Genomic DNA, 21,551 nt, shown 5'->3' on the forward strand with positions numbered 1-21,551 from the left:
CAGGCTTGCAGGAGGATGTGCAAAGGGGCAGCCCAGGGCTGGGTCCTTTCCTGCTTTTCTCTTAAGTTTAGTGCATTTGAACAGTTAATGAAGGGCTGAGGGAGTGCCGAGGCACTTCCCGGTGCCCTGGGATGAGTTAGCAGGGGCAGCAGAGCTGTCCAGTCCCCTCCACAGCCCCCTGCCTGCCAAGATCTCCCAAAAATTAAAAAAACCCAACCAAGCCCCGCGCCCTTTGTGCTGCCCCTGGTCCCCGAGTTCTCCCGGCTGGCCCAGCTCCAGCACGGGCACCTCTTCCTTCCCCGGCACTCCAGCAGGGATGTCGGGCTGGGTTTTTCCCCCCTCTTTGTTAACGGAGCCGGCAGGAGGAGGAGGAGGAGCCCGGGCTGCCCTCCCGAGCGCACAGCCCGGTGAGCCGCCCGCTCGAGATGCTGCCAAGAGCTCCCGGGGCCGCCCGTGCTGCTCATCCCCCCTGCTCCAGCTGGTGCTGCTCCGCTCCTCTCCCGGCCCATCTGTCCGCCCGAGCTGCTCCCGAGCTCCCCGGAGCCGGGATTAAGCCCCTGTCCCGCGGGATGCAGCCCCAGCTTGGCCGGTTTGTGACCGGCAGCCCCCGGAGCTGCACCTGAGCAAACAGGAGAGCCCGGCTTTGCCCCCCACACCCCCCATAGGGACCCTGCCCGCTGCAAAAGCCACCTGGCCCCTTTGTGTCCTCACCCAAATCCTTGATTTTTATCTCGTTCAGGGGGTTGGATCCCCTCTGCCCCCAGCGAGCTCGTGCCCTGGTTGGGGTTTGTTATCTGCCCAAAATAAGGCTGGAGCTTAATTACGGTGTGTGTGGCTGGGGGAGGAGGGACCCCCGCCTCCTTTTCCTCCCATTCCCAATAAAGCCGTGGCAGCTCCTGGTGGGAGCAGCGTTCTGGGCAGGGAATTCGGGGACGGAGCAGGGAAGGGCGTGTGGGGTGTATTCACACATGGAAGCTGCTCCATTTGTTCCAGCAGCCCCGGAGTGAGTCAGTCACATGGAATCACTTGATGTCAACGACAATCACGCCCCAAACGGCGTCCTGAGCCCACGGCCCCGCAGCAAACACTGTCCCTTTGTTCCCTGCCCCGGCCCTCAGTCCCTCAGCCGGGGGTGCTGAGCAGGCAGAGCTGCCACGGGGGGTCTGCGGGCGGTGCCAGCTCCGCACTAATTAACGGGTTGACTTTTCCAGGTCTCCCCGGTTTGCTTCCTTGAGGGTCTGTGGAAGGCAGGGAGCAGGGGAGCTGTTCCTGCACCACCAGCAGCAAATTAAAGTCAGGGAGTCTTTGCTCCGTCTCTTCCAGCCCCGATTGCTGGGCCTGGATCTGCAGCCCTGGAGCTTCCCCGGGAAGCTCTGACTGGCTGCAGGTTTCCTTCATTTATTCCTTTTCCCTCTCACTTTTAAAACAAATAGGAAAGAGGGTGGGAACATTCAGTTTGGTTATTTTTTGTAGAAACACAAATGGTTTGGGTCGGGAGGGACCTTAAAGCCCATCTCATCCCGTCCCGTCCCATCCCATCCCATCCCCTCCCATCCCATCCCTTCCACTAGACCAGGGCACTCCTGGCCTTGAGATGGGATTCATCCCATCCAGGGATGGGGCAGCCACAGCTTCTCTGGGCAACCTGTGCCAGGGCCTCCCCACCCTCATAGGGGGGAATTCCTTCCTAAAATCCAATCTAAACCCACTCTCTGTCAGTTTAAATCCATGTAACAAGGAGGAGGAGGTCAGTGTGGGCCACTGTCCCTCCTGGGGGGCTGGAGGCTCCTCTGGGCAGCTCCTGCCACCTCCCTGGTTTTATCAGCACTTCCCACTTGCTGCTGGATGTGCTGGATCTGAGCAAGTTTCCTCCTGCCTGTCCCCTGTGTCTCCACCTCAACAGGAGGTGTTCCCGAGGGCTGGGCTGTGATCCGGGCAGGACAAGGGAAGGAAGAGCTGTGATGCCTTTCCATGGGACTACAGCCCCCAGCACCCCCCCTGGGCTTCACTCCCTGCAGCCAAGCAAGGCTGGTACCCTGTGGAGATTGAGCTGATTTGAATTGTTGGATTATTTGTCGGTTCATTATTTGTGATGTAAAACCACGGCTCTGTGCTGGCTCCGGCTCTGCCTCTTCCCACCCTGCTCTCCCCATCTGTTCTCATCCCTTTTATTCACCACGTTCTCTCTTCCCACTCCCCTGTGCTCATCCCTCCACCTCCCCAGAACCCCCCTCCTGGGTATTTGTTCCTGGGGTGTCTCGGGGCGGCTCTGGAGGTGGGATGTGCTGAGCTGCTCCTCGGGTGGCTCACGGGGAGGCTCCTGCTGAGGGAGGTGCTGCTGCTTTGCTGCTTTGCTGCTTTAAATCCAGCCCGTGCTTTAACTTGGTAAAAAAAATCAGGAATGTGGCAGCCAGGAGGAGCTCCAGGTACCCTCCCCACCAAATGGAGATGGAAGAGAGTAACAGAGGAGTTTCTCCGAGTGCTGACACTGAATTTATGTGCAACCAGAGACTGGGTGAACTAATCCTCTTGGATGCTGCTTTCCGTGGTCCTGGCTGCCCTGTCACCTAAAAGCCACGATCAAATTGTGCCTGAGGGGCTGCTGCTCTTGAGGTCACCCCTGGGGCTGGGCTGGGGCCTCGGGGGCCTCTCCAAAGCCACGACCCCGAGCAGCCGACCCTGAGCTCCTCCCAAGCGTGCCCAGACACTCTGCATCTCACATTCAGACCTGCCCTCCACCCCTAATTAGAGGAGGGCCACAGGGACCTGTTCTTTCCCCTCGTCCTGGGGTATTTTGACAGTCACTCGAGAGCCTTCTGCTGCACTGAAAGGGGATCTGCCCTCCCTGCTAATGGATGTGTCATTAATACCTCCTGCAGCAGGGCAGGCGTGGGCACAGTGGGAAAACCACGAGCATTAGCCCTTTCCTCTGGAGCCCCTGGGGTCTGGGAGCGATCCATTATCGTGGAGATGGAGCTGAGGAGCTACAGAGACACTGTGAAGAGTCCTGAGCATCTGGGAGAGGAGACAGGGCCTGGTCCTGGTCCAGCTCCAGCTCTGGCTGTGGAGCAGCATCCTCTGCAGGGGGGGGGACTCCAGCTGGATTTTGGGTGTGGGGAGGCCAGGGGTGGCTTTTGGGTGGGAGATGGGCTTTGACAGGAGGTGACAAGGCCAGCAGAGCACTATCCATTACCAGGATAAATCAGTGTAATTCCATCTCCTGTGCTCGCTGACCACAGGAGCACTTTTAAGTGGGGCAGCTCCTTGTGCTGCCGCCTTCCCCAGGGAATGATTTTGCTCCTGAGGGTGGGTGATGCTGCAGCTCCTCCTGTGCTGAGTGTCTCTTTTATTCAGGAGCATGGGAAGGGCAGGCTTTTGATGTTCCCTGGCTTTTGACTTGCGAGCCCTGCCCAAGGTTGGGAACAGTCTGTCCGTCCCCGCACAGCGTGTTTCAGTGAGCTACAAATGGGTTTGTTGTAATGGATCTGTCCTCCTGTAAAACTGCCTGTGCTCAGGAGATTGATTTAGAGGCAACCTCTGAATTCAGCCTTTCCTGAGCTTTTCTGGGTTCTGATCTCTTGGTGGCTCTGGGACCTGCAGCAGCAGCTGCTGCAGAAATCCTGCAAACCACCCCAAACCCACCCTAAGCAGCCAAGTGTCCAAGGCCCAAATGAGGACCAAAATTAGCCTCAGAGGGTTCAAAGCCTTGTGGTGAAGCTCAGCCCTCCCCAGGCTCATCACACCCCAAAAACAGACCCCAAATCCCACTGCAGTTACTGGGGGACCCAGTGGGGTCAGAACAGAAGGCAGAGGAGTGCTGTGGGTGCTGCTGGTTTTGATATCTGTCCCCAGCCAAAGTACCTTAAATTGATAATAATCAATTAATTGCAGGAGCCCTGGCTGGATAAGGATCAGTGTTTGATCAGTGGCTCCTGCTCTTTCCTCCCTCAGTGGATGAACAGGGGGAACAGCTCAGAGCAGGGTGGGGGTGTCTGGAAGAGCCCAGGTTATCCAACACTCTGGAAAAGAGAGAAATCCCTGTGGGGGGAGAGAAAACCCCACTGGGAGCTCAGTTCCAGGGGGGGCATCACTGGGAGAGTTTGGAGCTGCTGAGGGGCCAAGGCTCCCATCCTCCCATCCCTGATTTTGTGTTGGATGGGATGAGGTTGGAGCCAAGTGCTGGGAGAAGAGCTGCTGTTCCGGGGCTGTGCTTCCCTGAGCAGATTTCCTGGATGCTGGTGGGTCAGTGTGTGGCTGTGCCATGGATAAGGCAGCCCTGGCACCCAGGAGCAGCTCCTGCTCAAAGCAGGGAGAGGTTTGACTTCACCTGGGGGTGAAAGAAGCCCTTCTGGTCCCGGGGTGAGGGGCAGGCGGGCTCTGGGGTGATCCCAGCAAGAAATCTGAATTCAGGCACGGGTTCCCAGAGCTCCCTGTTTTCCCTGTGCCTTTTAAGTGCCTTTCCCTAATAATTGGCTGGTGCATCCACGGACATCATGGGTCACAGCCCCTCATTGTCACAGGGGCTCAGTGGGAGTTTCCTTTTGGTTCAGCCCCATCCAGGCAAACCCTCCCCTTTGTGAGGAGACAAAGCCGGGACCTGCCCTCGGTCCAGGGACACGGGATGGGGTGTGGGAGGCACGAGATGGGCTGGGATCCCTGGGGGGGTAAAATCTAATTCTGATAAAAAGGGTGATCTTATGAGGGGGCCTTTCCTGCTCTTCTGTTATATTGGGAAGTCTGAATTTTCCATCTGAGCTTTGCAGTCAGCGGGTTTGCCTTTTTTTTTTATTATTATTATCATTATTATTCTTTTTTCCACCCCCCCTCCCGACCAAACCAGTTCCCATCTCTGGCTGCCACCACCTTGGTGCCTTGGGGTGCCTGATCCTCTGCTCTGCTGCAATAAATCCTTGGAAAATACTCAAGGTTTTGGGGCTGGACCAGGCTCGTGTCACCCCCAGGAGGGTCCTCGGGGCAGCTGCAGCAGCTCAGCCCTGAGGAGATGCCTCAGGGCACGAGAGAAGACAAAGCAGACCCACAGGAACAGCCAGGAAACCTCTCTGTGCATCTCCAGGCCCCGGGGCACAGGGCAGGGGGGAAGTTTGGCACAGGAGGTGAATTCCCCACAAGCTGCAGCTCCAAGCTCTCCCTCCAGACTCGTGTTTCAATCGATAGCTCAGCCCACAGCAGCTGGGAAGATGCTCAGAGTCTTTGAGAACAAGGCCACGAGTGACTCCAGGTGAGCAGGGGGGCGGCTGGGAGGGGATGTCTGCCTGAAATCCTTATTAATGCTGATTATGGTGGGTAAAGTTCCAAACACTGGGCCTCCCCTGCATGTTCACTGGGGTGCAAAGCACCCTCCAAGCATCTCTGGGCACAGCCTGCACTCCCTTTCCCTGGGAAATGCTGGTTATTCCTCAGGGATTGCACGGGAGGGGATGCTCAGACAGGCTGGGAGTCGAGGTCGCCTCCTCCCCCAAACAAAACTCCAAAATAAAGCTCCCCACAGCAGGTCTCCCCTTTCCTCTCCACGCCTGGAGCAGGCAGAGCTGAGCTGTGGGGAGCTCTGCCCAAACCCTGGGCCATCCCCAGCTCTGCCCAAACCCTGGATCATCCCCAGCTCTGCCCAAACCCTGGGCCATCCCCAGCTCTGCCCAAACCCTGGGCCATCCCCAGCTCTCCCAGCCTCTCCAGCCCACCCCCTCTCTGCTATTAGAGCTCCGTGGCGTCAGCAGCAGAGATTCTTTGATGTGGCACAGGTATAAATAGCTCCCTACCTGCACCAGAGCCTGCTCCATCCCCTCCCCGCTGCTGCCTTGGCAGGAACTGGTGCTGGGAGGGAGGAAAAACAAGTGGAGGGGCTTTGGGAAACCTCGTGGCTGAGGCAGCCCTGGGGAAGTGTCAGGATCCCTGATCCCTGATCCCCCAGCCTGCTGCTGGTGTGACCTCACCCAGAGCCTTCCTGGTATTTGGAGATCCCTGCATGGCCCTGGGCATCTTCCCCAGCCCCACAGAGCTCCTCAGCCCTCACCTTGGCCCCACTGGTTCTCATACTGGTCATGCTGGGGAGGTACAGCATCCCCAGGGGTACCTTGGTGTTCAATCCCCTCCCTCCCGGGGCGAGGGGAAGGGATCCCCTGCAGTGGTGTCATTTATTCCGCTCCTGGGAAGGCACCACCCCGGTGTCCAACCCTCTCTCTCCTGCCTTTGTTAAAGTGGTTTTAGGATTCAGCCTCCAAGCGGTGCCAAGCTGCTCCTGTCTTTATGGAAACAAGCAGGAATCAGCACTGAACACTTCTCCCTCTTCCTTCCTGTTTTATGGCTCTCTGGAGCAGGACTGACAGCTCCACAGGCTGTCCAATAAATAATACATGTAATAATTTAGCATCCAGGCTGCTGGAGGGGGGCGGCTGGGTTTGGCTCTGGGTGGGAATTCCTCATGTGCTCCCCAGAATTTTGGGACACCTCCCCTGGGTCGTGCTGAACACCCCCGGACCCCACATGCTGGGGTCAGGGCCAGGAGTGTTTGTCATGGAATAAAGAACATTTTGGGTTCAGGGGAAGGGGTTTTGTGCAGCTTGAGAGCAGACTCTGTTTCCTTGTCTGCCCAGAGCTGTTCCTGCTCTCCAGCTCCACGAGAACCCGAAGGCACCGAGTGCAGGAAAAGGCAGAAAGTGTCTAGAAAGAGCTTGATCCATCCTGTCACAGCACATTTGAATCGTGTTTCTTCTCTTCCATCCCTGTTTTTTGGCTCTCAAAGGACTCTCCAAGGAAGCCTCTCCCCTCTTTCCGTGTCTCTATGCTTTAACATCTCCAAAAGCCCCTCCTGGGGGTTCCTGCCTGTCCTGTTTGTTCATGGTGTGAGGGGTCTGTGTGTGTGCAGCAGGGGGGTCCCACTGCCACCAGCCCACCCCAAAACCTTCCTGGGAATGTGCAGCTCCTCGTGCCTGGAAAGCAGTGCTGGCACTGATTTAGGAAGGAGAGGGACGTGCTGAGCAAAACCCCACGAGACAGAGCAAAGCCCATCCCTGCTCTGAGCAGGGAGAGCTCTGGGATGGCCATCCCAGAGCCAGGAGCCACCTCAGAGCCACCCCAGAGCCATCCCAGAGCCAGGAGCCATCCCAGAGCCATCCCAGAGCCAGGAGCCATCCCAAAGCCAAGAGCCATCCATCCCAGAGCCAGGAGCCATCCTAGAGCCAGGAGACATCTCATCCCAGAGCCAGGAGCCATCCCAGAGCCATCCCAGAGCCATCCCAGAGCCATCCTAGAGCCAGGAGCCACCTCAGAGCCACCCCAGAGCCATCCCAGAGCCAGGAGCCATCCCAGAGCCATCCCGGAGCCAGGAGATATCCCAGAGCCATCCCAGAGCCAGGAGCCATCCCAGAGGCCACGGATCCCACCCTGCCTCCCCCAGCTCTGCTCGGCTGAGCAGGGAGCCCTGTGCTGCTGTCTGGGAGCTGCCGGGAGATCCCTGGAGGTGAGATGTTTTCCAGGTGGCTGCGTGGGTTTGTGTCATCCCAGCACCTTCAAACCTGCACGGATTGGGGGGTTGGCACAGCCAGTGCCAGGGACAAAGTGCTGTGGGAGACCTTGGAGCTCTCAGGGGTTGCTGAGAAACGCGGGGAGGTCTCTGCTTCTCATCAGAATCCATGAGTTTTCACGGATAATTTGGATTTTGGATGTGTACAAAGCATTCAGCGTGGCTGGACAGCCGGGCTGGGCTTTACTGTGAGCTCAGCTCCACGTGGATTCCCAGCTCCAGGGACCCTCCCTGTGCAGGTGGGGCTGGTGGGAGTGTGGGAAATGCCTCCCTAATGACACCCTCGGGTTCTGCCTTTTCTGATCTGTTTGTGGCAAATCTGCAGAGAAAACAATAACCCAGGTTATGTCACCCATGGGTGACAGAAGTGGTTGCTCTGTTTGGTGGGAGTCAATCAGGGGATGGAGAAGAGCATTGGCATCCCTTTGCTTCCATCTCCTGTGCCCCAGGAGCAGCTGGGCTGGCCAGGACCCTTTTGCTTTGTTTCCTTTACTTTTGGGTAATTCTGATCCACCTCTGGGAAGCACAGCTATTCCTACAAAGTTTGAGACCCGCTGTTTCCCTGTGTGAGCAAAGCAAGTGGCTTTGGGGCTGTTTGAGCTGTTGGGTGTGCTCAGTACCAACTGTCTGGCCTCAAGAGGCTCGTTTTTGGATGCAAACCTGCTCCTAAATCTCAGGCAAGAGCCTGTGCTTGAGCTTTGTGCCCTCAGAGCTTCTGGTGGGCCCGTTTTGGGGTGGGCTGGGAGGAGCTGAGCCGTGCTCGGGGTCTGGGGAAAGCCAGAGGCTGCCGAGGCTGCTGCCTCCCATCCTCAAAGCAACCAGTGTTTCCTTGGAGAGATGACAACGTCCCGTGAATAGTCCCCAGTGCAGCCAGAGGAATGATGCTGGGACTGCTGGGAGTGGAGCAGGGCTGGAGCAGCCAGTGGGGCAGCGTGGGTGGGATGAGGAGGGAGCTCGGGAAGTTTCAAGACATGGGAAGGGGGAGCCCCGTGAATCACCTCCAGCCTCCCCTCCCGCCGGCTGCTTCCCCATCCCAACATCCATCCTGTGTGAGCAGGGAGAGAGCACAGGGGTGCCCTGACTGCCGGGTGCCCCCCACGGGGTGGGCAATTCATCCGTGATTTTGCAGCTTCCCCACAGCCCGGAGCCTCCCTGACCCAAACCTCAGCCTCACAAATCCCCCCCCCCCATCGTGCCCGGAGCATCCCCCTCTCCCTCCTCTCCCCTGAGATCTGCCCCCTCCCACCCTCGGAAGGTGAATTTGGACACCACGGTCTCCCTGCTCCCTCCTCCCTGGGGAGGGAACTCTCGGGTGCTCAGGGCTCAGATGGAGACGCCGAAATAGTTTTGTGGCAGCAGAAGCCCCGCGGACCCCAAAACCCCTCCCCGACCCCGCGAGCGGGCTCTGCGAGCGCCCCGAGCCGGAACGCGCCGGCAGGAAAAAGCAGGAGGGCGGTAAATAACAACAAAAATATTCCCAGGCTCATCCCACAGGAGACATTCCCGCTGTGACAGCCGCGTCCGCCTCGGCCCCTGCCACAAGTGCCAGAGCCGCGGCCCCCCCTTCTCCCACCTCCGCCCCCGGCTCCGCTCCGGCGCTGGCATCGCCCGCCCGGGGATGCCCGAAGGATGCCCGCCCGAGGCCCGCGGGCTCCGGCGGGTTCCCCCCCGGCCAGAGCAAACCCAACCACGAGTTGTCTCCGGCGGGGAAGGTGGGGAAGGGTGCCCCGGCACGTGGAGCCTCCCGCACCCCTCCGGGCCCCGGCGCGGGGCGGGGGGGAAAGGCTCTTTCTTACCTTGTGCGGGGCGGCCGCGTGGGCATGAGCCGGGGGGCTGCGGGGCCTCGGCGCTGCCGGGAGGGTCGGCGGCGAGGCAGCGCTCGGCTGGTGGCTGCCCGAGCGGGGATGTGTGTGCCCAGAGCCACTGCAGCATCTCTGCATTAGGATGTGCTCCTCCCTCCCCTCCCTCCTTTGCGTGCGCGCTCCCTCGCTCGCTGCCAACCACCGCGCCGCTCCCCGGAGAGCGCATTTTTTTTTTCCCTCCTCCTCCTCCTCCTCCTCCTCCTCCTGCCTTTACCTCACTTGCCACAGTCCAAGGACCAGTCAGGGAGGCAGAGCGACTTGCAGCATCATGCATAATTCATCCCCCGGCCTCCTGCCTGCTGCGCCCACCAGCCCCCCGGCAGAGCCCCCTCGTCTGCTCCGCTCGCCGCCGGCTCGGCCCGTCCCTGGGGCCGGAGCAGGTGTAGGGCCTGGGGGGGGCTGGAGGGGTCCGAGCCCTTCTCTGTGGGGTGGAAGCAGGGAAGGGATCAGCCCCAGGTGGGGGGTGACAGGCAGGGACGCCCATCTCTGCGAGGTATTTCTGTCCCTACGCACCCCCTGTGCCTAAATACATACATATATTATACAATAGATCCATATATATTATACAATATCTCCAGATATGTGTTATACACATTTATATATGGATATCTGTATATATATATGCACCCAGCCGGGCCGGTGTTCCCGCTGAGGAAATTGCTGTACGGCCAAATTTTGGGATGCTCCGGCTGTCGTAGGTGGTCCCCGAGCTCGGGAGGACGCGGTTTCCTCGGAGGGGGCGGCGCGGGGGTGACACCGCGGTCGCCTCTGGGGTTTTTGGGTGAGCCGGAGCCACCTCCGGCTGTGCCCGTGGTCCGAGGGGCTCGGGGCTGGCACCTAGAGCCTTTTCCGGGAATACCTGCGGCCAGGAGATCCTGGCTGGGGGAAGGTGTGTCCCGGTGGAGCGATGCCATGGGATGAGACAGGGACACTCCAGGACTTCCTCCGCGATTCCCTGCGGGCACTGGAGTTCGGAGGGAAGAGACGCCGCCTTTGCCACCCCCGCCGAGGTGCGGAGGGTGCTCCGGTGCGGGGTTTTGCCGGCGGGCAGGTCGCTGCCGGGCTGCGGGAAGCGGAAGGATTTGTGAGCGTGTCAGGGACCACCGCGCCCTCCCATCCCTCCCGGCTCCAGCCCAGACCTGTTAATGATGTGGGGAGATCAATGGGCGCTGGGGCTGTCCACAGGTTAATGGGCTGCAATTACCGAAGAGTAATTAAGGCATTAGCGTCTCTATTGACTGGCAAAGCTCCTGCTGTCCCGGAGGCTGCCGGGGATGGAGTGGGGCGCGATGCTGGTCCCAGCTCCCTTCCCCTTGCCCGGTTTGTCCCGGTTTCTGCTCCCCGCTGCCGTTTTGGGGTAAGACTGGAAGGAACCGGCCCTTTGCACAGCCCTCACCTGGGAAAGCTGGTGTCCTGTTGGACAGAAAGGAAGAGAAGGGTCGGAGCCTGACCCCCAGCAAAGGGATGAATGGAGCGAAATCCGAGGGAGTTCTGTCCCGGTGGAGGGAGGGGGACCTGCCCCCTGCCCCCTCTCCTTTGTGTCCCTGCTCTCAGCAGCTCTCTGAGGGTCTCTCTGCAGGTGACAAGGACATCAGTGACCTTTTGGGTGTTTGTCCTGGTGCGAACATAGACCAGGACAGCACTCTGGGGGGAAGGCAGCTCTGTAAGGACTCCCTTGGATATTCCCGGTGCCAGAAGGGAAGGCAACAGGCTGGAGCTGCCTCTCCGAGGAGGAGGAGGAGGGTAACTGGAGACACTCTGCCGGTATCGATCCAGCCCTGCTGCCCCCGGGCAGAGATCGGGCAGACACGGGTGTCATTATCGTGCTGATGTGTCCGTGTCTGCCCCGCATCGATCCCGGGGACGGGCGCGGCCCCGTCGTCGCTCGTTCCTGGCTGATAAAAGCCCCCTGTGTCCCGTGAGAACGGTGGGAGCAGCCGCCTGCACAGCCCCGAGAGACGCCCAGACCTTGGGCTTGGAGGCTCCCGCGGGCAGTGGGAAGCGGTGGATTTGAGGCTTTGGAGCAGTCCCTGAGTTCCAGGAGCTTGGAATTTCTGCACCAAGTTCAGCTCCTCTGTCATCCTTCCCTGGGGCAGGGACTGAGTGTGGCCCCAGTCTGCACTGGGGGGGTCTACAATGGGCAAAAAGCGCTTTTTTTCGTCTCACTGTTGCAGTCGGGGTGGGGAGGGGGTGGGGGGAGCCCCCCCTGCAACAGGAAGCACTAATGCCTTCATCCTCTTAGCGAGGCAATTCCACCTCCATCATCCACAGAGCTCCGCTGCTCCCCCTTCCCGCAGCCCCTTCCCGGCAGGGCCCGGCCCCAGGGAGCCTCTGCCGGGAGCGGGAAGGGCCGGGAGGGCAGGATGGGCCCCGGGGAGGGGGCAGCAGTGCCAGGAACGGGGGGCTGGGTGAACCCCGGGAGCTCCCGCGTCTGCTGGGCCTTGGGGGCTCCTTCTTCCCGCATATCCCGCATATCCCGCACATCCCGCACATCCCGCACATCCCGCATATCCCGCATATCCCGCACATCCCGCATATCCCGCACATCCCGCATATCCTGTGCTTCCCGAGGGTGTGGGGGCACAGCTGGCACCGGGAGGGTGCAGAGCTTTGCCAGCACAGTGTCCCAGACGTGCTGAACTTCCCCAGGGTGTGCAGGGACGTGCCCTGGGTTCCCACCTTGGAAGGGACCCCACTGCCCGCTCTGGGGTCGCGTTGACCTTGGCCATGGTCAGGGAGGGCTCCGTGAGGAGTTCTGGGAGCAGATAATCCCCTCTGGGAAGTGGTTTTGGGGGCCTGAACACCCTCCCTTCCTGGGGAAGGGCTGGTGAGGGAGGAGGGGACGCTGAGGACCAGCACAACCCCGCAGGCTCTGGAGCTGTGGGTGGCCGAGGGACGTGACCCGCAGGCCCGGCGTTGAGTTTTGAACAATGTTTTATTATATGTTTAGTGTTCTCTATACAAAAAAATCCCGTCTTTTTTTTCTTTTTACAGTGATTCAAAAAAAAAAAAAAAAAGATATCTGAGTATTTGGGCCTTCTTTCATCTCTCATGCAGTCGGTTTATAAGTCCTTATATTAAACATTTTATTTTTCCTGTAGTCCATAAATCTCCTCGCTGTAAACGGGGGATTTTACAGCCTCAGCTCGACATTTCTCCTTGGGACAGGTGGGTTAACTCAAAGGTGGTGGGGGTTTTGTCTTTTTTTTCCCTTTTTTTTTCTTTTTTTTTTTTTTTTGCTTTAAAAAAAAAAAGGCAAATAAATACATAGAATACTTTAGACCAACCAGGAGGTTTTACAGAGAGGACGGATGGATTGTGATATATATTTACAAATTAAAGAGAAACAAAATAGTCCCAATACTTTCTGTCTGGATGTGAGCAGGAGGGACAGACGTGGAAAACTCGGTGCTGTGAAGGAAGGACTCTGGTCTGCGGGGGTTTGACACGGCGTTCTGGGGGGTTTGACATGGGATTTTTTGTGGCTTTGACGTGGGTTTCAGACTGTGTTGGACAACCAAAGCCCGATGCCCGAGGCGAGGACACGGAGACAGGCGCTGCTGGGCAAAGGGAGCTACCGATGCAGTGGGTGATTTTTTTTGTCAGGACCAGAAAAGCATCGTTATTCTCGTTAATAAAACAGGTTTTTAGTGCAAGAAATAGATTTTTGTTTTTCCTCTTTTTTTTTTTCGCTTTTCCTTTTTTTTTTTTTTTTTTTTTTTTTTTTTTTTTAAACAAGTTTCGGGTTTTTTTATTGCTTAAACTGAAATCGGTTTTGCTGCTAGTTACACACGCTAAGCCTGGCACGAGGGTGAGGCGTTGCAGGGCGAACTCGCAGCTCTGCCGGGACCTGTGCGACGAGGAGAAGGCGGTGGGATGTGCCAGGAGAGGCGGTGGCACGGCCGGAGCGAGGGGGCTGCGTGTGCCAGGGTGGTGACGGGTGGCACTGCCCGGCCCTGCCCTCCACCCTCCCGCTCCCCCCCCGGCGGGGTCGGCGGCAGGAGCGGCAGCTCCACGTCGGGTCTCTCGGGTCAGAAGTGACCGTGACACGTGGGGTCGGGGTCTGTCACCCGCGAGAAGGCAATGCTGGCACAGGGGACGCTGCGGGGACGTCGTGACCCGGTGTCCCCTCGGGTTTCCGTGGGCAGGATTTCAGGGCTCGGACCAAAACTCCCGATTTTTCCCCCGCTGCTTTTTCCGCCATCGCTCCGGGGAGGACGGGAGCAGCCTCGGGATCAGGGACCCACGGCAGTGTCCCCCCAAATCCTGCGCTCCTGGGGCTCCTGTCAGCTGTCACACACGGGCAGGGTGCCAGGGAGGGCAGGCCGTGCCCGCCGACATAAATGAGGGTTATTTTTGTAAGGGAGGCGTTTAAGCCGCATCCTTCCCTCCCGTTTTCCCTGCGGGATCAGCAGCAGGAGCCACACAGGTGCTCAGGCCCGGGATCCTCGTGCCACGGGCAGCTCAAAGGACGTGGCCGAGTCCCTCTCACCAACCCCCAGCAGCAGAAATATTCCCGTTATAGCGACGTGTGTGCAGAGCAAACCCGCTCGAGAGCTGAGAGAACAATCGCATTAATCCCGTGGCAATCAATCCACTGCGCTGAACACAAAGAAAAACCTCCTCCTCGGGGGGGAAAAAAAAAAAGGAAACAAAAATCCATCCCGACGTCGCTCGTGGTCCGGAGGAACCAACCCTTGGATCTCTCTCAGCGAAGGTACCTTTGGTTTCAGAAGTGCAGGAACTGGGAGGACACGCGTGGTTTTGGCCGCTGAACACGGGCTGGCCCACAGCTCTGCCTCCTCCTGCGTGATCCACGCTGTGCCAGCCGGGATCCATGCTGTGCCAGCCGGGATCCATGCTGTGCCAGCCGGGAATGCTGCCCGGGCATCCTGCTCCTGCTGCCCTGGGGGTCGGGGCCGGTGAGGGGAGGGTAGTGCCAGTTCGGTGACCTCCCCGGGAAGTTCCAAGCTGTGTAAGGCATGTGGAGCAGCACTTCCTACCCGAGCTGGGGGGGTGAGATGCGGGGGGTTGATATGTAGAGAAGACAGCAGAGGTGGGGAGGGGGTCCCACGGGGAAGGGGCTCGCTCAGGCTGATTGACGGAGGGGGGAAAGGCCACTGTCAGAAATGAGGAGGGGGGACACACTGTCCGTCTGGGGGAGGTGTTACATCCCACCACGTGCCTTCCTGGTGTGTCCCTGAGCCCTCCGAGCTGCGGCTCCGGGGGATGCTCCACCCGAACCCGGGGGGTTCTTCCATCCTCACCCTCTGCCTTTGATTCCCTCTCAAAAACAAGCGATTTCCGACCGCCTCATCCTGGTCCTGCTTCCACGCCCTCTTTGCTACATAAGATTTATGGAGTTGCCTTTAAAAGAAAGCAGGTGTGGGCTGGGGGCAGGTCCCCCCAAAATCCTTCCAAAGCAAAGGCTGAGCCCCGATGGTTGGTTTGCCTGCAGCACTGTTCCCCCGGGGCTCGGGGGGTAGGAGGCACCTCACTGTCCTTCCACCAGTCCCACGAGCTCTTCTGCAGCCTCTTGTCCTCCGAGGATGCTCCGGGTGAGCTCCCGCGGGCTCTGCAGGGGGGAGGTGTTGGGGACCTGCTCTTCCCTGCAGAGGTGCTGCTCGATCTCCGGGGAAGGAGGTTGTGGCTGTTTTGGGAGAGGCCCTGGGCAAGGTGCTGCTGTGAGGATGGATGACTCAGGAGTACAGTGTGTTGTCACCCAAAGATCCACCACTTTCCTCCTCTCCCACGTTTGTGCTGCTCTGCCCAGGCCCCTCTCACCCCCCTTCCCTCCCCCAAACTCTTCGCTTTATTTCTACCCCTCCCCTCTTATCCAGAACCTTCCCGCCAAAATTAAATAGAAGAATTTCCAGCTCCCTCCCAAAAGAACAGAAAGGGTCCTCGCGGGGGGGGGGGGGGGCCTGGGCGGCCCAGCCCACCCTGCAGCCCCCTCGGGGCTGGCTCTGGGCGCCGGGGGCAGCCCCAAAACCGGGGTTCACCTCCAGCATCTCCCCTTCCAGCCCAGATCTCTGCCCCAGCTCCAACCCCGCGAGTCCCCGTTGGCTTTGTTTGCTAAGGATAAATGGCCTGGGCAGCCTCCTGGGCTGCCTGTTTGCTTCGACTTGTTTCTATTTTGTTTTTTTCTGTGTGTTTGTTCGCTTTTTCTTTTTTTTTTTTTTTGTTGTTGTTGTTTTTTTTCCCCTTTTTTTTCATTTCGTTTTTTGTTGGTTGGTTCCATTCCCACGTTCCCATCGTGGGGGGGCTGCCGTGGGACCCCCCGTGCCCTCCGGACCCCCTCAGGCTGTCGGTGTTCCCCGGGCACTGGGCTATGCCAACGAGTAGATGGCGTTGACCGGCGAGGTGGCCTCGGAGCTCTCGTTGCCTTCGGTCTCCTCCTTGTCCTTCTTCACGGTGTACTGGCCGATGAAGGAGCCGTCCTCGTTGAACTGCCCCTCTCCCCCCTCTCCATAGTCCACCAGGCTGTCGTCGCTCTCCTGCTGCTTTATCGTCCCGTCCAGCGACGTCTGGCTGTTGGGAAGAGGTTTGTTGTCTTCATCGCTGGGTGGCAGAGGACAGACAGACAGACACGGTGAGGGCTGAGAAACGGGGCCTGGGAGCCTCCACCCCGAGGGCTTTGGGGCGCTCGAATCCAGCCAAGTGTGGCCAAAAAGGGGGTGCTGGGGCTGTGGTGGGGGGGCTGATGTGCAGCTGAAGGGGGGCTCACGCCCAACCTTCACCCTTTTGCTTTGTGAAAATCAGGTTTTTAACCTCTGTCACCTGCAATTCTCGGGTGTACATTACAAACACCCTTCCCTCGCCGCTGCTCTGTCACTGCTTTTATTCCTTCTTTCCTTCTAACTCGGTTTAAGTGGTTTTGTTGCTGGATTTCCTCGCAAAAAACGCACTTTTTCGGGAGTCACATGCAATGGGAGGGCACTCCAAGCACTGCAAGGGGGCACATGGAGGATGCCAAGTTCTGTGCAGCTTCCAAAACTCGTGGGAATTTACCTTTCTCAGCTTATTTCTGAGCTTGTTCACTTACTTCTTCACTCAATTCTTTATGCTTTTCCCTTTTTTTTTATTTTTTCCCCACTAGAAAGATTTAAGCCAGGTCACTGGAAAATAAAGAGTTTGACCCACAGGGAAAAAAAACACCACCACTTTAAAGAAACCCTTTTAACAAATAAACTAAATGGGGAAAAGCTGTTTTCCCTCTGGAGGGGGAGGGCTGGGATCTCATAAATAGAGATGATATTTTTTGGAGGATGAGAGTGAATTCTCTCTCTCTCTCTCTAAATATATTTATATAACAATTAATTTTCGTATCAACTAGTCCTTAGTTCATGTTTGATCTTATGTCCAGCTTGCAAATTCTGTTGTATTCTGGCAGATATCACATTTAGACCTTAAATATTTGTGCTCCCACCTCCAATGCTGTCTTTTTATTGCTGTTGTTTTGGGGTTCGTCAGACTCGCTCCCTCTGCTCTGCTCCTTTATTTTCCTTAAAACAGGTTAAAGTATTGGGCTTTTTCTTTTTTTTTCCACTTTGCTTGGGCCAGGGAGCAAACTGGGAAGGCTTTAATTCTCCCTCATTCTGTCTAATTAATGGCATCAGCTCCGCAGTGGGAGAGGAATTTGGTGTCCCAGGGCACCACAGGCAGCTTTCCCCCCGTGTTTCCTCGGATCAGCACTTTGGGAACGAAGCAGCAACAAAAACCCAGGATTTGAGACCTCGTGTTAACTTGGCATCACAATAAAAAATAACTTCTTAGCTCTGAAAGCAGCTTTTTTTTGGGGAGGGGAGTAGGGAGTGGTGGGAGAGGAAGAATTCAGTCTGCAAGCAGGACTGAAGGTTAGAAAGCCCCAGAAACGCCAAGTAGAGAGTGGCAAAACCCAGATCCCTTCATTGGCAACGTCCTTTCCCAAGGTTTGGGGGGCAGGTGAAGCTGAATCCAGAGCCAGATTTTTCCCTAAATGGGAAAAATGCATTTCCTGGGCGTTCCCCCTGGTTTTTACCTCTCTCCAGGCCCATTTATCCCGTTAGTGCAGGGGGAGGGTGCAGCAGAGACTCATCAGCCCCTCGATGTAACACGACCCCAACAAATGGACTCCCGGGGCTCTGCCGGGTGTGCATTAGAGAACCAGAGCACCCAGATGGAAAAAACCAGCTGGGAGACGTTGTCCTGAGTGCCATAAATCCTCGGGAAGAGGGGGAGGCTTGAGCCAGAGGGAGGGTTTGCAGGGCTGAGACAAAGAGCGTCTCAGGATCCGGCGGTTCAGGGCTCGTGTCCCTCGTCCCCATCCCTGGGTGCTGAGGACACCAGGGTGCTGAGGACACCAAGGTGCTGAGGGCACCGAGGGCATCCCAGGTCCAACCCTGCTGCACCAGGAGGGCTCAGCAGCTCGAGCTGGGGGGGCCTGGCTGGCTCCTGGGGGGACCCCTCCAGCCCACGGAGCAACTTGGTGGATGTGGGGGTACCCCCAGTGCCAGCAGGAGTTAGAGGGGTCTTGTTTAATGTGTTAGGTGAGGCAGGAACACGGGAACAGGGGGAGGGGGAGGGGTTGTTTTTGGCTGTAATGAAATCAGTGGGCAGAAGGAAGGAAAATAAATTTAAAATAATAATAAAAAAAAAAAAAGCTAAATGTGCCGGACTTCTGGCAGCACGTGGTCCTACCTTTCAAGAGACCTTCATGGTCCATGTGGATAGACCAGGTGAAAAGGAGAAGAAAGAATGGGAATAAAACAGAGAGAAGCAGAAAAGAGCCTGATCAGAGAGAGAGATATGATGAGCTCTGCATTTACAGGGGGCAGTGCTAAAAACCAAAAGAGAAAGGCCCGCGTTCCTCGGGGAGTGCCTCGTTATACCAAACTGGGATCACTGCTGGGAGCTGCAGGAGCCTCGCTGGGATGTGGTTGGAGCTCACCAGGGAGCAGCTGTCGGGGGCAGTGGTGGCTCTGGGGACCAACATGCAGCAGGACAAGGGCCAAGGGAAAGGGTGGCTTGGTTTGCCCTCCAACCTTCTGCTGGATCTCCACGCCAGGGCCTGGGTGGTGTCACCAGACCTGCCCCTGCCCGGGCTGCTCCTGCAGAGCCCTGCCAGGGCCCTGAGGAGGGTCTGTGTCCTCCTGCCTCGCTGAGGGTGCCCATTCTGGCCAGCTGGCACTGCCTGTAGTGCCACGGGACTGCCCTGACCCTCAGCTGGAATCCAGCAGCTCAAACCACTCCGCTTTCCCTTCCCAACATCCCGGCTTTCCCGCCGGCTCCCCCACGCGCAGCGCCGGGACATTTTGGTATAATGAGGCACAGCCACTGGCACAGAACATTGTCCAAGGATAATGGTCTCCCTTGCTTTGGAAAATAAGCTTTCTCAGCTTTAGCCTCTGCTGGGGAAAACCATTATTCCGTGAGTGGAAGGGGAAGATGTGACAGCATCTCTTAATTAATTCCGGGGCTGCGGAGCCCCGCGAGCCGCATGCACGGGGCACTGAGGACGTGAGGTGTGATGGGAGCACATCAGACATGCCATGTGGAGGTGGGGAGGGGGAGCCACCGAAGGACTCACGTCAGCTCAGTCCCTGTCCTTGCTGGAAACGCTAATTGCTCCCCTCCTCGAGCCCAACATCACCATCATTTCCAATCTTAATCAGCCACCAGCGTTTCGCAGCCATCCTTCAGCTTCACCTTCCTTTCTGCCTCCTTGAGGGGAAGCCTCCTACTACTTCTCTCCCAGGAAACCTGTTGTTCCTGAGGAGGGGGGCGAAGTTTATGGGTTTTTGGGGTTTTTTTGGTTGTGCTTGTTTGATTGGGTTTTTTTCTCCCTCCCTGTTTAGTCCACAGGACAACATGATTGAAAACGTGGGAGCATCCTGGAGCTTGGCTGTTGTCCTCCTGCTGACTCGTGCCTTTAGCCTGCAAACTTTTGGGAATGGGGCTGCCAGTAAAAGATGGAACCTCAGCTAAAGCAGGAGGGTGAAGGATTTACCCCATTCCTTCCCCTTGCCTGGAAGTCACTGTGCCTTGGATGGTGCCAGGGCAGCAAGTGCAGCACTGCTGCCAGCCATGCCAAGAGCTTGGATTGCCTTCTGTGCCAGGCAAGTGGTCCCTGGCAATGGATTTGCCTCGGGAGCGATGGATGGGGGCGAGGAGGCCTCAGTGGGACCACCCTGGTGGCCCCTGGAGAAGAAGCAGAGCTGTGAAATGGGGGGGAACTGCCAGAAGCTCAGCTGGGCAGCCTGGGCTGAGCTCCGGGGGATGAGCTGAGCCTGGGGGGTGTATGGGGGGGAACCTCTGGGGGGATGAGGGGTTTGAGGCTTCCTAAGTGGGATTCACACCATCCCACAGCTCTGGGAACCAAGAGGCTCCCTGTCAGACTGAAATCATCGGGGGGATTGTCCTGGACATGAGCTGTGTGTTGGGGTTACGGCTCTGATCTGCACGAGGAGCACTGGGAAAATCACACCTGGGAAGGGATGTGTTTGATCCAGGGCACCAGGACCAGGCTGAGCTATGTCTCCTCTGCTGTTCTCAGCCAGGAATCTGAAGGGAACGTGCCCAGAAACCTCTGTGTGGATTTACTGCCACCCCTCCAAGTGCTGACCAGCTCTCCCGGCACAGTGAGGAAGGTTTTGTCCCCGGGTGTTGTTCAGGGCAATAAAGAACATCAGCCTTTCCCCATGACATGCTGCTTATTCTGGGCCCTGCTGGGTGTATTTGTATTCTGTTTGTGCCCTCAGAGGACTGAGGAGCTTTGGGCTTTAATGACATCCTTTGGAGAGGAGGAATCGCTGCTGAAATGGGGTTTCTGTGCCCCCGACAGCACAGACGTGATCTGGGGGAGGCTGCAGTTCTGCCTCCATTTATTGGGGTGTGCAGCCAGACTCGTTTGGCTTCCTCTAAAGTCTCTGGCAGAACACGTGTGTCTTCTTCCATCCCTCACTGAATCCCAGCTAAATTCCTCCCAGCTTTGCTCCCTCGCTTTGTAACGCTGGGAGCATCGGGAATGACGTGGGGTGGAGTTAACCCCCGTTCTAAGTCAGGAGAAAAATTCCTGCTGGCCTGACTGGGCTTTGGATCCAGCTCAGATGGGGGAAAAAAGTGCATTTTAGTTCTGTAAAGCAAAGCCAAGCCCAGTGGAGGTGCTGGAAAACATCCCCTCACCTGTCAGGGGGGGCAACGCGATGAGACCTGACAGCGGGACCTGCTCCCGCTCCCCGGGGCAGCCACGGAGAGCAGCAGAGCTGGGAATGCTTGGGAACGTGCCTGTCCCTTTCTGACACATCCTGGGAGTTTTCCTGGGGTGGAAAAGGGCTCTCTGCTGCTCTTTAAAGGGTGACATTTGCGTGCAAGCAGCAGAGTGGAGCCGGGGGAAGCCGGGGAGGTTTGGGCTGAACCCCTGCTGGGCTGGGCTGGAGCCCTTCAAGGGGGTTTGGGTGGGGTGACCTCACAGAAAACTCCTTGTTTGGAACGCAGGCAGACCCCAAAATCAGAGTTCTCATGTGCTTTCAGGGCTGATCCAAACAGAACTTGGGGCATTTCTCCCCTGGATACTCCCCATGGGCAGGAGAGAGGCTGAGCTACAGGGTGATGCTCCAGAAATACCCTCAGGCTGACACAAAGTTTGGGTTTTTGGGGGGATTTTCTGTGTTTGGAGTGTCATCAGGGTTGGTCTGCTCCCGCTGAGAGCTGTCCCATGGAGCTGATGCCAGATCCCAGCTCTGCCTGGGCTGCTCATCCCAGGCTGAGACGGGGGAAGGAGGAGCCCTGAGCAGCATCCTGGTCCCTCAGGAAGGGTTTCCTTTGGCAGAGGACTCTCCGAGGGAAGGAGGCAGGAGGAGGAAGGTGGGAGGAATCATTTCAGAGGCTGTGTGGCCCCGGGGGGGCTGTGGTTTTGGGAGGAGAGCGCAGTGAGGGCTGTGATGGCTGGGACAGGGGCTGATGGGGGGCTGGGGGGGGTCCACATGCCATGGGAACGTACCTGTAGTCAAAGGATCCATCTTCCACGTTCTTGTCCTCGGGATTTAGGTGCTCATCTTTATTGTCCCGGACTGGAAACAAGCAGAGCCCCACCAGGCACGTTAAAAGCAGGGCAGGAAATCAAGGATTTACGAGGCAGCACCAGCAGCTGGGGGGTCTGGGGAGGTCTG

General features: G+C 57.7%; 2 protein-coding genes across 31 annotated transcripts in view; both read right to left on the bottom strand.

Annotated features, from left to right (window-relative positions):
* Nucleotides 1–9,490, bottom strand: part of CNTN2 (contactin 2) — a 28,675-nt gene extending 19,185 nt beyond the window's left edge. Inside the window, exon 1 of the mRNA XM_027695424.1 lies at nt 9,337–9,490. The gene's annotated coding sequence lies outside the window, so the exon portion shown is untranslated. The remainder of the gene's footprint in view (nt 1–9,336) is intronic.
* A 6,112-nt stretch (nt 9,491–15,602) lies between these two features.
* Nucleotides 15,603–21,551, bottom strand: part of NFASC (neurofascin) — an 84,040-nt gene continuing 78,091 nt past the window's right edge. For 18 of the 30 annotated variants that reach the window (XM_027695403.1, XM_027695416.1, XM_027695414.1 and 15 more), the window contains 3 exons: nt 21,383–21,452; nt 18,082–18,093; nt 15,603–15,963 (listed from right to left, as the gene is read on the bottom strand). In XM_027695403.1, coding sequence (XP_027551204.1) covers nt 15,732–15,963; nt 18,082–18,093; nt 21,383–21,452 — 314 coding nt within the window. In that variant the 3' untranslated portion in view covers nt 15,603–15,731. The remainder of the gene's footprint in view (nt 15,964–18,081; nt 18,094–21,382; nt 21,453–21,551) is intronic. The other 12 variants (XM_027695421.1, XM_027695417.1, XM_027695415.1 and 9 more) reach the window with 3 other exon arrangements.

This window comes from Neopelma chrysocephalum, unplaced genomic scaffold (genome assembly GCF_003984885.1).
Source record: "Neopelma chrysocephalum unplaced genomic scaffold, ASM398488v2 Primary Assembly neopelma1_100, whole genome shotgun sequence".
In the NCBI taxonomy this organism is placed as follows: domain Eukaryota; kingdom Metazoa; phylum Chordata; class Aves; order Passeriformes; family Pipridae; genus Neopelma; species Neopelma chrysocephalum.